We start from the raw sequence: 11,350 nt of genomic DNA, 5'->3' as shown, positions 1-11,350 counted from the left end.
GGAAAGGAAGAAATGGATGGGATTTGGAGTTTCCCAGAGGGTATTCAGTGTAGGGTTTTTTGGGTTTTTTATTTTTATTTATTTATTTTTTTGGTCAGTTGTGGGCTTGAACTCGGCCTGGGCGCTGTCCCTCAGCTTTTCAGCTCAAGGCTGACCCTCTACCACTTTGAGCCACAGAGCCACTTCTGGTTTTCTGGTGGTTTATTCAAGATAACAGTCTCAGGGATCAGGCGTCGGTGGCTCACACCTATAATCCTAGCTACTCAGTAGGCTGAGATCTGAAGCTCATAGTTCAAAGCCAGCCAAGGCAGGAAAGTTGGTGAGACTTTAATAAACCACTCCGAAAACCAGGAAGTAGCACTGTGGCTCAAGTGGTAGAGCGGTAGCCTTGAGCTGAAGAGCTGAGGGACAGCACCCAGGACCAGAGTTCAGTCCCCACGACCACAAAATAAGAAAAACTCTCATGGACTTTTCTGCCCAGGGCTGGCTTTGAACCATGATCATCAGATCTCAGCCTCCTGAATAGCTAGAATTACAGGCATGAGCCACTGGCACCTGACCAGTGTAAGGTTTTGTAGCACCTCAACTTACACAAGGTTGAAAACGGCTAGAAAAAAAGTATAGGGGAGAGGAAAAGGCATTGCAAGCTTCTGAAGGAGAACAAAGGCAGGACCTAGTATTGTTTGTGTATCTATAGCACATGATGAGGGCTCACTTAGGACCAGGGACAGCAGCTGCTGGTTTACTCTTCCTTCTTAGCAGAATTGCCCCACTTTCAGCCTCCTCAGCCATAGATACATCTGGGCTCCCTCTCCAGCACCACAGCCTTCTCAGTAAGATCTAGAGAGAAGGGCCCAGTTCTCCCCATTCTGACCCATGAGGTTCGAGTCCCTTGATGAGGTTATGTCTATATGTCCCACATCCCCTCCCCCACTTTTTTTCTAATACTGGGGCTTGAGTTCAGGGTCTTGTGCACTGCTTTACTTTTTTTTTTTTTTTTAGTCCCATTTGTCTGCCCTGGTTGATTCCAAACCTCAATTCTCACATCTAAGCTTCCTGAGTAGCTAGGCTTATAGACTTGAGCCACTGCTGACCTCTGCATGAGTTCTGTGTTCTCCATTCTTCCTCATTCAATTTCTTCCTGCACCAGATAGCATCAGTCACTTTATTATAACTTGTCCTCCCTTCAATCCTCTTATCACCCAACTCTTCATCTGTACTACGCAGAGATGTTACATCTCTTTTGTGCATGCAGAGATATACATACTTTTGGTCCTTTAGTTCTAATACATGGCATCCAGCTGTTTTCTACCTCCCCTACCCTTCCCATGGCAAATATAGTGTATATAAAGTAGGAAATGAGAGCTTTTGAAATCAGAAGAACTGACTTTCAAGTTTATTGTGCCACTGACCTGTTGTGTTGGATGTAGACCTATGGTATACTGCTAGACAAGTAGAGTCTTCAATTCTGTTTCCTTGTCTTAAGGATTCTTACAAACACACCCCCTCCCCCCCCAAAAAAAACCCTTAGAAATGTAGTCTCAACAGGTGCTGGTGGCCCAGGCCTGTAATCCTAGCTACTCAGGGGGCTGAGATCTGAGGATCATGATTCAAAGCCAGCTCAGGCTTCCAATGAACTTCACTAAATGGCTCAAGTGGTAGAATGCTAGCCTTGTGCAAAAAAGTTCAGAGACAGAGCCCAGGCCCTGAATTCAAGCCCAGGACTCATAAAAATTGTCTCTGGTGAACAGTACTGCTCAATGCCTGATTGACAGACTACTGAGAATAATAGCAAATGAGATGTAAATAACTACCTCAACGTATTATAAATAAACTTAACCCTCAAGACAATCCCATCAGGAAGTACTGTTGTTAAACCACCTATTCTTCAGATAAGGAAATTGGCATAGACATTCCTGTAAGACTCATAAGTAGCCAAACACAATTTTCAGATCCAGGCAGTTTGTACTGAGATAAAAATTACACAATGTGGGTTGGGAATGTGGCATAGTGGTACAGTGCTTGCATGCATGAAGCCCTGGGTTCCATTCCTCCATACCACATAAACAGAAAAAGCCAGAAGTGACTCTGTGGCTTAACTGGTAGAGTGCTAGCCTTGAGCAAAGAAGCTCAGGGACAGTGCCCAGGCCCTGAGTTCAAGCCCCAGGACTGGCAAAAAAAAAAAAAAAAAAGTAGTGTGTGCACAGCTGCTTAACATGAACGGCACGTAGGCGCTACTCAACTTGGGGTAGTAACTTAGGGGGCCGGTGTTCTGGAGGGGAGTGCCAGTGCCTGCAGCAGGCTGATAGAAGCACTCTAGAAGAGGAGGGAGAGGGGGCCAGGAGCCAGTGAAACTACAACACCCAGTATGCATCACGCCTCCCGCCTAGGCACTTCCGACCTGCCCTCAGCATAGGCTGTTCATTGGTTCTCTGTGCTAGGCGATGATTGGAAGATAGTAACAGTGCTAGCCTAGGATTGGTGAGGCTGCCATAGGCCACGCCTCAAACCCGGAAGTAATCGCCCCACAAACCCATGTGTGGTGGAGAAACGAGTTTGAAGGGAATGTTTCTGTGCCTCAGCGAAACATCTCTGCCCCTACCCTTCTGAGAGCTATTTTTAAGACAAAACTTCCCCCAAACTGTTCCCGCTGAGTCCGGACACGCAAGCTGTGCCTAATGGAGTCTACGTTCAGCAGCCCTGCAGAGGTGGCCCTGCAGAGGGAGGCGGGCGTCCCAGGATTGCTCACTCCATCTGAGGACCTCGACCGAGTGTACGAGCTGGAGAGAGTTGTTGGATTTGTCCGAGACCGGCAATGTCAGCGGGTAAGGGCCGACTTACGGTATGTGTGTGGTGGGGTGTTCGTCTCCGAGTATGTGTCGTCTAGAGGATCGGGATCTTGGGGAGATTTTCTGAGGACAAGATAGGACGAGGGCTCCTCTAGGATCTTTGAAGGCTTAGTATGGGTGGAGAAGGGGTTGGGGGGAGTCCCAGAGGTTTTCTGTGATGTGGGAGAAGCTGTTTCTGACTCCACGGCTTATGCTTAAAGGTGGCCTTGCAGTTCCCTGACCAACTACTGGGAGATGCAGGAGCCGTGGCTGCACGATTAGAAGAGACCACTGGATCGAAGATGTTCATTTTAGGCGATACCGCCTATGGCAGGTGTGAACTTGGGCATAAATGGGGTAGGCCTGCAGTCCAGGCTTGGGATTTCCCTGCTATGTTAGTTAGCGTTTGCCTCCAATAACATGGTAATGATGATGAATAGCGTGGTGGTGGTGGTGATGACGGTGAGGATAATGACAGTGACTCCTCTCACTGACCATAGTTCCCATTGGTGACAGCTTGTCTGGGGTGGGAACAGATCTCACGATGGTATCTCTCCTGCAGCTGCTGTGTGGATGTGCTGGGTGCCGAGCAAGCTGGAGCTCAGGCCCTTGTACACTTTGGCCCTGCCTGTTTAAGCCCTCCAGCTCGACCACTGCCTGTTGCCTTCATCCTTGGTCAACGTTTTGTGGCTTTGGAGCTCTGTGCCAAGGCTTTTGAAGTCCAGAACCCAGACCCCACAGCACCTGTGGTACTGCTGAGCGAGCCAGCCTGTGCCCATGCCCTGGGTGAGAGATTATGCCTGTATAGAAAGAAAAGATTGGCCGTGAAATTCCCCATTTCAGTACACTCCTGTAGAGCTCTTGACATGGGTTGGCCTAGCCTTTATTTTCCAGTCTCCTGGGGATAAGGGATCTTGTATTTTTCTAAGCCTCAACCCTGATACTACATTCCTTTTTTTCTTCCAGAGGCCTTGGCCACTCTCCTGCGCCCAAAGTATCAAGATCTGCTTGTCTCTAGTCCAGCTCTTCATCTGCCAGTTGAGTCTTCCAATCCAGAGTCTGAGCCTCTGGAGTGTTTTGGGCGTCACTTTCCTCTAGCCCCAGGGAGGAGACTGGAAGAATATGGTGCTTTCTATGTGGGGGGTTCTGAGGCCCACCCTGATCTTGACCCAGACCTGAGCAGGCTGCTTTTAGGGTGGGCACCAGGGAAGCCCTTCTCTTCCTGCTGCCCAGACACAGGACAGATACAGGATGAGAGTGCTCGGGCTGGACGGCTAAGAGCACGAAGACGGTATCTGGTAGAGAGGGCCAGAGATGCCCGTGTGGTAGGGCTGCTGGTAGGCACATTGGGTGTGGCCCGACACCGTGAAGCACTGGCACACTTGAGGAACCTGACTCAGGCTGCAGGCAAACGTAGTTATGTGTTGGCCCTGGGACGGCCCACCCCTGCCAAACTTGCCAACTTCCCTGAGATGGATGTCTTTGTGCTATTGGCATGTCCTGTGGGTGCCCTAGCCCCGTATCCTTCTGAGAGCTTCTTCCGGCCTATATTGACACCATGTGAGTTGGAGGCTGCCTGCAACCCTGCTTGGCCACCTCCAGGCCTGGCTCCATACCTCACACATTATGCAGACTTGTTACCTGGTGAGTGATGGGACACTCCTGATAGAAACTTGGGATATAGAGTCTGGGAACCAGTATTGATTTCTTTTCTCCCTTCCAGGCTCTCCTTTCCATGTGCCCCTCCCACCACCTGAGTCAGAGCTGTGGGACACCCCAGATGTGTCACTCATTTCTGGGGAGCTCCGACCCCCACCTTCTTGGAAGTCATCAAATGATCCTGGATGCTCTGCTCTGACCCCTCGGCCCTCACTGCAGCTGGCTGAGAGCAGCCCTGCAGGTAAGTGTACAGCTCTCCACCACCTGCTGGGCTCTTCCCCAAGTCCAGCTGACTTAGACTATGCTCCCTCTCTCTACAGCCTCATTCCTTAATTCCCGGAGCTGGCAGGGCCTGGAGCCATGCCTGGGTCAGACTCCTGTGACAGAAGCTGTGAGTGGAAGACGAGGGATTGCCATTGCCTATGAGAATGAGGGAAGCAGTTGATACTGTAGACCAGACACACAAACTTAAGAGTCTCTGTAGGGATCTTTAATGCTCCAAGATCCTTGAAGGAGCCTGAATGGAGAGATGTCAATGGTCCCTCATTGAAAACAGAATCCATGTCCTCTCCTCCTGGTACTGAGAGCCTTATCTCATATTGGCTCAGTAAATGCATTGTTTGATGGGGAAAAGGGCTTAGGGGTTTCCCAGAGGCCTTCTGGGCCCATCTGTTGTGAGCACAACATAAGACCTTTAGCCAGTCACACACAGTTCTTCATCTACAGGTGACCATCTGCCCTTGTTAAGGGACAGATGTGTTAGATGGTTCAAAGCAAGATTTCACAACCTAAGCACTGTTGACATTTTAGTCTGGGTAGTGTCTCCAGACAATGGGAATGTCCTTTTTAGGGACATAACCAGCAGTAGTTATGCCTCTACTGATCTCCCACTGGTCTAGGACTACACTGTCCAGAATAACATTCACTAGACACATGTGGCCATTTTAATTTCAATAAAATATATTAAAGCCTCTATTTCTCAGTCACACTAATCACATCTCAAGTACTCAAATAACTGCATGAGGGGACAGCACAGCTAACGGGCATCTCTGTTACGGAAAGTTCTATTGGATAATGCTGGTCTACATTGACTCAAAGCTTGTTTTGCCAGGGACATCACAGAAACTCAAATAAGCCAAATACTTTTTCTCCTGTTTCTTTTTATTCATCCAATAGTCAGGCCATGTACAGATCCTATGGGTGGAGATTTGAATTTTATTTAACTAGATTTCTGCCTTAATGTGGTTCAGAAGTGAGTTAAGCCGGGAGCCAGTGGCTCAGGCCTGTAATCCTAGCTACTCAGTAGGCTGAGATCTGAAGATCATGGTTCAAACCCAGCCGGGGCAGGTCTGTGAGACTCTTTATCTCCAAAAAACCACTCAGAAAACCAGAACACTGTGGCTCAAGTGGTAGAGTGCTAGACTTGAGCTGAAGAGCTGAGGGACAGCACCCAGGCCCAGAATTCAAGCCCCACGACCAATCAAAAAATAAGAGAGAGAGAATTAAATAGGCAGTGACCAACTAGTAAAACAGTATTATCTGTGAAGAGGGAATCCCAGGTGTAGGTGGATCTCATAGCAGGCATTTGATGAAGACTCAGGCAAGGCTAAGATGGTTCTTGTAGAGTAAAAAATAATTGCCAGGAGAGCCAGGCACCAGTGGCTCACACCTGTAGTCCTAGCTACTCAGGAGGCTGAGATCTAAGGATTACAGTTCAAAGTTAGCCAGGCGAGGAAAGTTTGTGAGACTCTCATCTCCAACTAAACACCAGAAAACCAGAAGTGGTGCTGTGGCTCAAGTGGAAGAGCACTCGCCTTGGGCTGAAGAGTTTAGGGACAGCACCCAAGTCCAGAGTTCAGGCCCCTCAGCCAACAAAAATAATAATAATTGCCAGGGGGAAAAAAAACAAACCCAAAACAATAAAAAGCATTTGGGCTTAATTACAGGCATCCATCAACTGACATGGTGGGTGCTTTAAGTAAAGTGGAATTGTGGGCTGGGAAAGTGGCTCAGTGGTAGAGTGCTTGCCTCGCATGCATGAGGCCCTGGGTTCAATTCCTCAGCACCACATAAGCAGAAAAAAAACTGCAAGCGGCACTGTGGCTCAAGTGGTAGAGTGCTAGAGCTGAGGGACAGTGCCTAGACCCAGAGTTCAGGCTCCACGACTGACCAAAATTTAAAATAAAATAAAGAAAGAAAGAATTGCTAGGGCTGGGAAGGTGGCTCAGTGGTAGAGCGCTTGCCTTGCATGCCTGAGGCCCTGGGTTCGATTCCTCAGCACCACATAAGAAAAAAGAAAAAAGCCGGAAGTGGCACTGTGGCTCAAGTGGTAGAGCGCTAGCCTTGAGCTGAAGAGCTGAGGGACAGCGCCCAGGCCCAGAGTTCAGGCCCACAACCGGACCAAAAAAAAAGAAAAGAATTGCTAGACCATAAAAGTTGAGAAAGTGAAGTGAAAAAACTGACTGATTCTTCTGTTTTTCTTGAGAATCTTCTTATATACTAGCATTGTCCAGATCTAATTCCCTGACTTTGTCTAATGGTAGAGGCAAAGCTGTGTACTAACTGTGGAAACTGGAACAAAGTGGGCATCAATCATGTTCTTCAAATGTATTGAGGACCCACTGTGTCAGTGCTTACATTCTTTCAGGGGAGGTAGACAGAATACAATATTTAGTATAGCCAGTTGTGGTAAGTAAGCCATCCAAGGAAATACAAAGCTGGGCAGAAAAGGAGTGTTCAAGGAGATGGACATTACAGTATTAAATAGGATGGTCAGATAAAGCCTTTGAAAGTGAGCAGAGACTAGAAGTTACAGAGAAAAAACCAGATGCAGAGAGAACAGATGCAAGGACAAGTAGGGTATGATAACAGGAGCCGAGGCAAGAGGGCAGCCATAGAGAGTGGAGTATTAGGGGCCCAGGGAGGCAACTCAGTGGTGAATGCTTGCCTAGCATGCCAGAATTCCTGGGTTCCAGCCCCAGATCACCCCACAGTGCCCCAACTCACCCCAAAGTACCCCACCTTCACTCCCACCCTGGGTGGGAGCATGGGACGCTATATAGGTAGAATCTTGTTTTTTTTTGTTTTTGTTGTTGTTGGTCATGGGGCTTGAACTCTTGGCACTGCCCCTGAGCTCTTCAGCTCAAGGCTAGCCCTCTACCACCAGAGCCACAGCGCCACTTACTGTTTTCTGGTGGTTAACTGGAGGTCAGAGTCTTGTGGACTTTCCTGCCCCGGCTGGCTTTGAGCCGCGATCCTCAGTTCTCAGCTTCATGAGCAGCTAGGATTACAGGTGTGAACCACTAGCACTCGGCCGAATGTTAAGATTTTGTCTTTTGTAAGTGAAATGGGAATGCTCGGGCATTTCAGCTAGGAGTGACAGGGCCTTACAAGGATCACGGGGCATAATGGGAACTCAGAGCTGACACACGGAGATCACTACTGTTAACAGTACATACTAGGGATAGATACAGTTGGGTGCCAACACAGCTGCCAATAGGTTAGGGAAGGGAAGAACTGAGAACCAGCTGGGGTTAGCCAGGCAATAGGCTGCGCACAGAAGAAACAGCCCAACACTGAAAAGGACGTTGGTGACCAGAGACCCACAGGAGCTGAAACCTGGCAAGAGGGCGCCAGAACCGCCCCTGAGGCGGAACTACAAGTACCACAATGCTCTGCGCCTGTCGGACGCCGCCGCCAAGCTCTAGCCCGATAGCAACGCAGCACGCAGGGGCTCATTGGAGGTCACGTGGTACGGCGGAGTCACGTGGGAACGTCAGGTGACGCTGCGGGCGGGTGTGTAGACTGCGGGTGGAAGGTGGACGCAGGGACTCGGGTTAGCTCTGGCTGCACCAGTCCTACCCCCGCCGTCGTTGCCACCATGTCGGGGCTAGTGCTGCTGTATTCCGGGGTCTTCGTGGCCTTCTGGGCCTGCATGGCTGTCGTGGGTGAGGCCGGGCCCGGGCGGGCGCGGGCAGCGGCGGGGCGAGCCGACCGGTTAGAGGCCCCGGGGCTGCGGTTGCAGGAACAGCAGGCCCCGGCGCCTCTCTCCTGGCCTCCCGGACCTGCCTTCCACCTGCTGGAGCCCCCGACCGCTGTGGAGGCCAGGTTCGGGCGGTGGCAGGTGGGAGCCACGGGTCCTGTCATAGCATCTTACTGCTTCCGTCCCTTTTCTTGCTCGCGACCAGCCTGCTTGGGTCTCAGCCGGCCGCTCTGGTTCCCCTTTTCCTTCGTTTACACCGTCCCTCTCCCCCTTGTCATTCCTCACAGCATGTTGGGTAAACAGCGGCGCCGGCGGGATCCGGTGGGGTCTGGCAGAGTCTGGCCCACACTTACTGCTCCCTCCTGGCCTCCAGGGTTTTCAGACCTGCCCAACGCGTCTGTGAAGGGTCTTTGTGACATTGAGGGAAACTATGTTAGAGGGAGTGGCAGAAAAACGGAGGACTGAGCAGAAGGATGTGTTTCACTGGGGGGGCTAGCCCGAGCACTTCCTTGTCTTGAATGTAGATTAGATGGTCGCCAACTGGACAGTCCATCTCTAGGTTGGGGAGCTTCTCCCGAGAGCAGTCCCTCATCCTTTTTCTCACTGCTGCAGGAATCTGCTACACCATTTTTGACTTGGGCTTCCGCTTCGATGTGGCATGGTAAGGGAGGGCAGGGAGTGGATTCCCTAACAGCTGCTTCTCGCTGTGATCTGAGCCCCTGCCCCACACCATGGGCCTTCAGGAGATTGAAAGCTATCTTTGCAGCATGTGAGCTGGTGGGGTTTGTGTCCCCTTTCCAACAAGAGCTGAGTTATTCTTCCCTTTTCGACACCAGGTTCCTGACTGAGACTTCCCCCTTCATGTGGTCGAACTTGGGCATTGGCCTAGCAATCTCCTTGTCTGTGGTTGGGGCAGCCTGGTGAGTGTTGGGATGGTGGACTTGGGGGGAGGGGCTGAGTCATTGCAAATGGTATCATTTGGTTCTTAGTCATCCACGGGGCAGTGTCTTAGCCTTTCCTTAATTGCTTCTCCTTCCACCAGGGGTATCTATATTACTGGTTCCTCCATCATTGGCGGAGGGGTGAAAGCCCCCAGGATCAAGACCAAGAACCTGGTCAGGTAAGGGCCCTTGGTGGAGGAAGAACTATGTTTGATTTGATGGCATACTGCTTCTGATGAGTCTCTCAACAGGGTGGGATGTGAGTAGAAGAAAGGTTGAAGACTTTCAGGAGGCTGTTTTTTTATATTTTTCTCTTCTCTTCTTCACCCACCTTTACCACTGCCAGCATCATATTCTGTGAGGCTGTGGCTATCTATGGCATTATTATGGCGATTGTCATTAGCAACATGGCTGAGGTAAGGAAAACCAGGGTGAGGGGTGGTTATCCATTCCAGTGTTCTACACATTGTGTAGAGATTGCAGGGAGGGGAAGTGGGTGCATAAGGGATGGTTTCTGATTTTTTTTTTTTTTTGCCTGCCCTCCCCTAGCCTTTCAGTGCTACTGACCCCAAAGCTATTGGCTATCGAAACTACCACGCAGGTGAGTAGGTGGGTGGGTGTCTAAAGGTGAAAAGCTGGGCCTTCATTCCTGCTAAAGAGCTAAAGAGCTCCTGCCTCCCAGCTTGGACTCCCATTTTGATACTCTCTCAGCTATTTGGTCTGCTTTGCAGAGTTGGGGTGGGATTGGTCCTATTAGTCCATGTTGGGCCCTGTCTTCATCCCTCCTATATGTGGCTTGGTCTCAGTGAGCAACTCTCTATCCCTAGGCTACTCCATGTTTGGGGCTGGCCTCACAGTGGGTCTGTCTAACCTCTTCTGTGGAGTCTGCGTGGGCATCGTGGGCAGTGGGGCCGCCCTGGCCGACGCACAGAACCCCAGCCTCTTTGTAAAAGTTCTCATCGTGGAGATCTTTGGCAGTGCCATCGGCCTCTTTGGGGTCATCGTCGCAATCCTTCAGGTGCCAAATCCCATTGGGGAGTCTTTGTCCTTACCCCCGCTTTCAGCCTTACCCTCCTTACAGAGGAATTGAAAGTTCTTCCCTCTCTACCCATAACAGCTTCCACCACCTCATTCCAGTCTCCTGTTTCTCCTTGTTTTTGTCTTTGTTGCTGTGTGTTTCTCTCATTTAGACCCTCTTTCTGTTTTTATCTGTTGTCCTTTTCCTGTCTGCTGCTGACTCTGGAAATACAGATGATGTCTTTGTGGTCTGGATTGGGTTGGGATCTTGTTTATGTCAGTGGTTTCTCTCAAGGCCTGTATCTGTGTCTGACATGATTGTCAAGACAGTCTGTATTATGACCTAAAGGATCAGCTTGAGGGGCCAAATGATGAGGTGCTTGACTGGGTTGACTTGACACTATATGCCACTTCGCTCCATCTATCTGTTCCACACTCTTATCTGGCTGTCCTTGTTCATTTGTCTGCTGTCTGGTCATCATTTATTGTCTGTCTATTGGGTTACAGACTTGCTGGGTCAGGTCTTGTTCACTGTCTTATCAATGGTCTTCTACCCCTGTCTGATTTCTCCCATTCTTCTTTTTCAGACCTCCAAAGTGAAGATGGGTGACTAGATGATCTGGTGGGTGGGGCCATGCCCTGCTCTTATTTATTGCTGTTTTTCCTGGGATAGCTGGAGCTGTACCTCTTAGCCTTCCAGGGGCCTTGGTGTTCAGAGCCCTTCTGCACTCACCTTTTTGCTGCCTGTTGACTTAGAGGCAACACAGTCCAGGCTGCACCTTCAGTGTGAGAAGTGGGCTGTTGATGGTGACTGTGTACAGTTGTGCACCTGTGGCCCCAACTTCCACCCTCACCCATCTTTCCGTTGTTGTGAAATAAACGTGTTATTTGTCTGGGTTAATGCAGCTTCTTTGCCATCTAGC

The 11,350-nt window shown here is 50.0% G+C and overlaps 2 protein-coding genes across 2 annotated transcripts; both read left to right on the top strand.

Annotated features, from left to right (window-relative positions):
* The first annotated feature begins 2,521 nt into the window (after positions 1–2,521).
* LOC138803426 (2-(3-amino-3-carboxypropyl)histidine synthase subunit 2-like) lies at positions 2,522–8,196 on the top strand. Its single transcript, XM_069987423.1, has 6 exons — positions 2,522–2,825; positions 3,050–3,162; positions 3,391–3,614; positions 3,795–4,472; positions 4,552–4,728; positions 4,808–8,196. The coding sequence occupies exons 1-6, from the start codon at positions 2,679–2,681 to the stop codon at positions 4,930–4,932; spliced, it is 1,464 nt and encodes a 487-aa protein (XP_069843524.1). The 5' UTR covers positions 2,522–2,678; the 3' UTR covers positions 4,933–8,196.
* Positions 8,197–8,272: 76 nt separating this feature from the next.
* Positions 8,273–11,328, top strand: LOC138803427 (V-type proton ATPase 21 kDa proteolipid subunit c''). The gene is made up of 8 exons (XM_069987424.1): positions 8,273–8,434; positions 9,082–9,130; positions 9,306–9,389; positions 9,512–9,589; positions 9,757–9,826; positions 9,960–10,011; positions 10,238–10,428; positions 11,015–11,328. The coding sequence occupies exons 1-8, from the start codon at positions 8,368–8,370 to the stop codon at positions 11,039–11,041; spliced, it is 618 nt and encodes a 205-aa protein (XP_069843525.1). The 5' UTR covers positions 8,273–8,367; the 3' UTR covers positions 11,042–11,328.
* Positions 11,329–11,350: the final 22 nt, after the last annotated feature.

Source organism: Dipodomys merriami, unplaced genomic scaffold (assembly GCF_024711535.1).
Source record: "Dipodomys merriami isolate MVZ:Mamm:240054 unplaced genomic scaffold, mDipMer1.0.p SCAF_34, whole genome shotgun sequence".
Taxonomy (NCBI): Eukaryota; Metazoa; Chordata; class Mammalia; order Rodentia; family Heteromyidae; genus Dipodomys; species Dipodomys merriami.
Note: the sequence above shows the minus strand (reverse complement) of the source record. Positions and strands in the feature narration are given on the sequence as shown.

Excerpts from the sequence above, each read along its gene's own strand:
- LOC138803426 (XM_069987423.1), top strand. The coding sequence starts at position 2,679 with ATGGAGTCTACGTTCAGCAGCCCTGCAGAGGTGGCCCTGCAGAGGGAG. Across the intron at positions 4,473-4,551 it reads TTATGCAGACTTGTTACCTG|GCTCTCCTTTCCATGTGCCC; the intron begins GTGAGTGATGGG and ends TCTCCCTTCCAG. Across the intron at positions 4,729-4,807 it reads GGCTGAGAGCAGCCCTGCAG|CCTCATTCCTTAATTCCCGG; the intron begins GTAAGTGTACAG and ends CTCTCTCTACAG.
- LOC138803427 (XM_069987424.1), top strand. The coding sequence starts at position 8,368 with ATGTCGGGGCTAGTGCTGCTGTATTCCGGGGTCTTCGTGGCCTTCTGG. Across the intron at positions 9,390-9,511 it reads TCTGTGGTTGGGGCAGCCTG|GGGTATCTATATTACTGGTT; the intron begins GTGAGTGTTGGG and ends TCCTTCCACCAG. Across the intron at positions 10,429-11,014 it reads TCATCGTCGCAATCCTTCAG|ACCTCCAAAGTGAAGATGGG; the intron begins GTGCCAAATCCC and ends CTTCTTTTTCAG.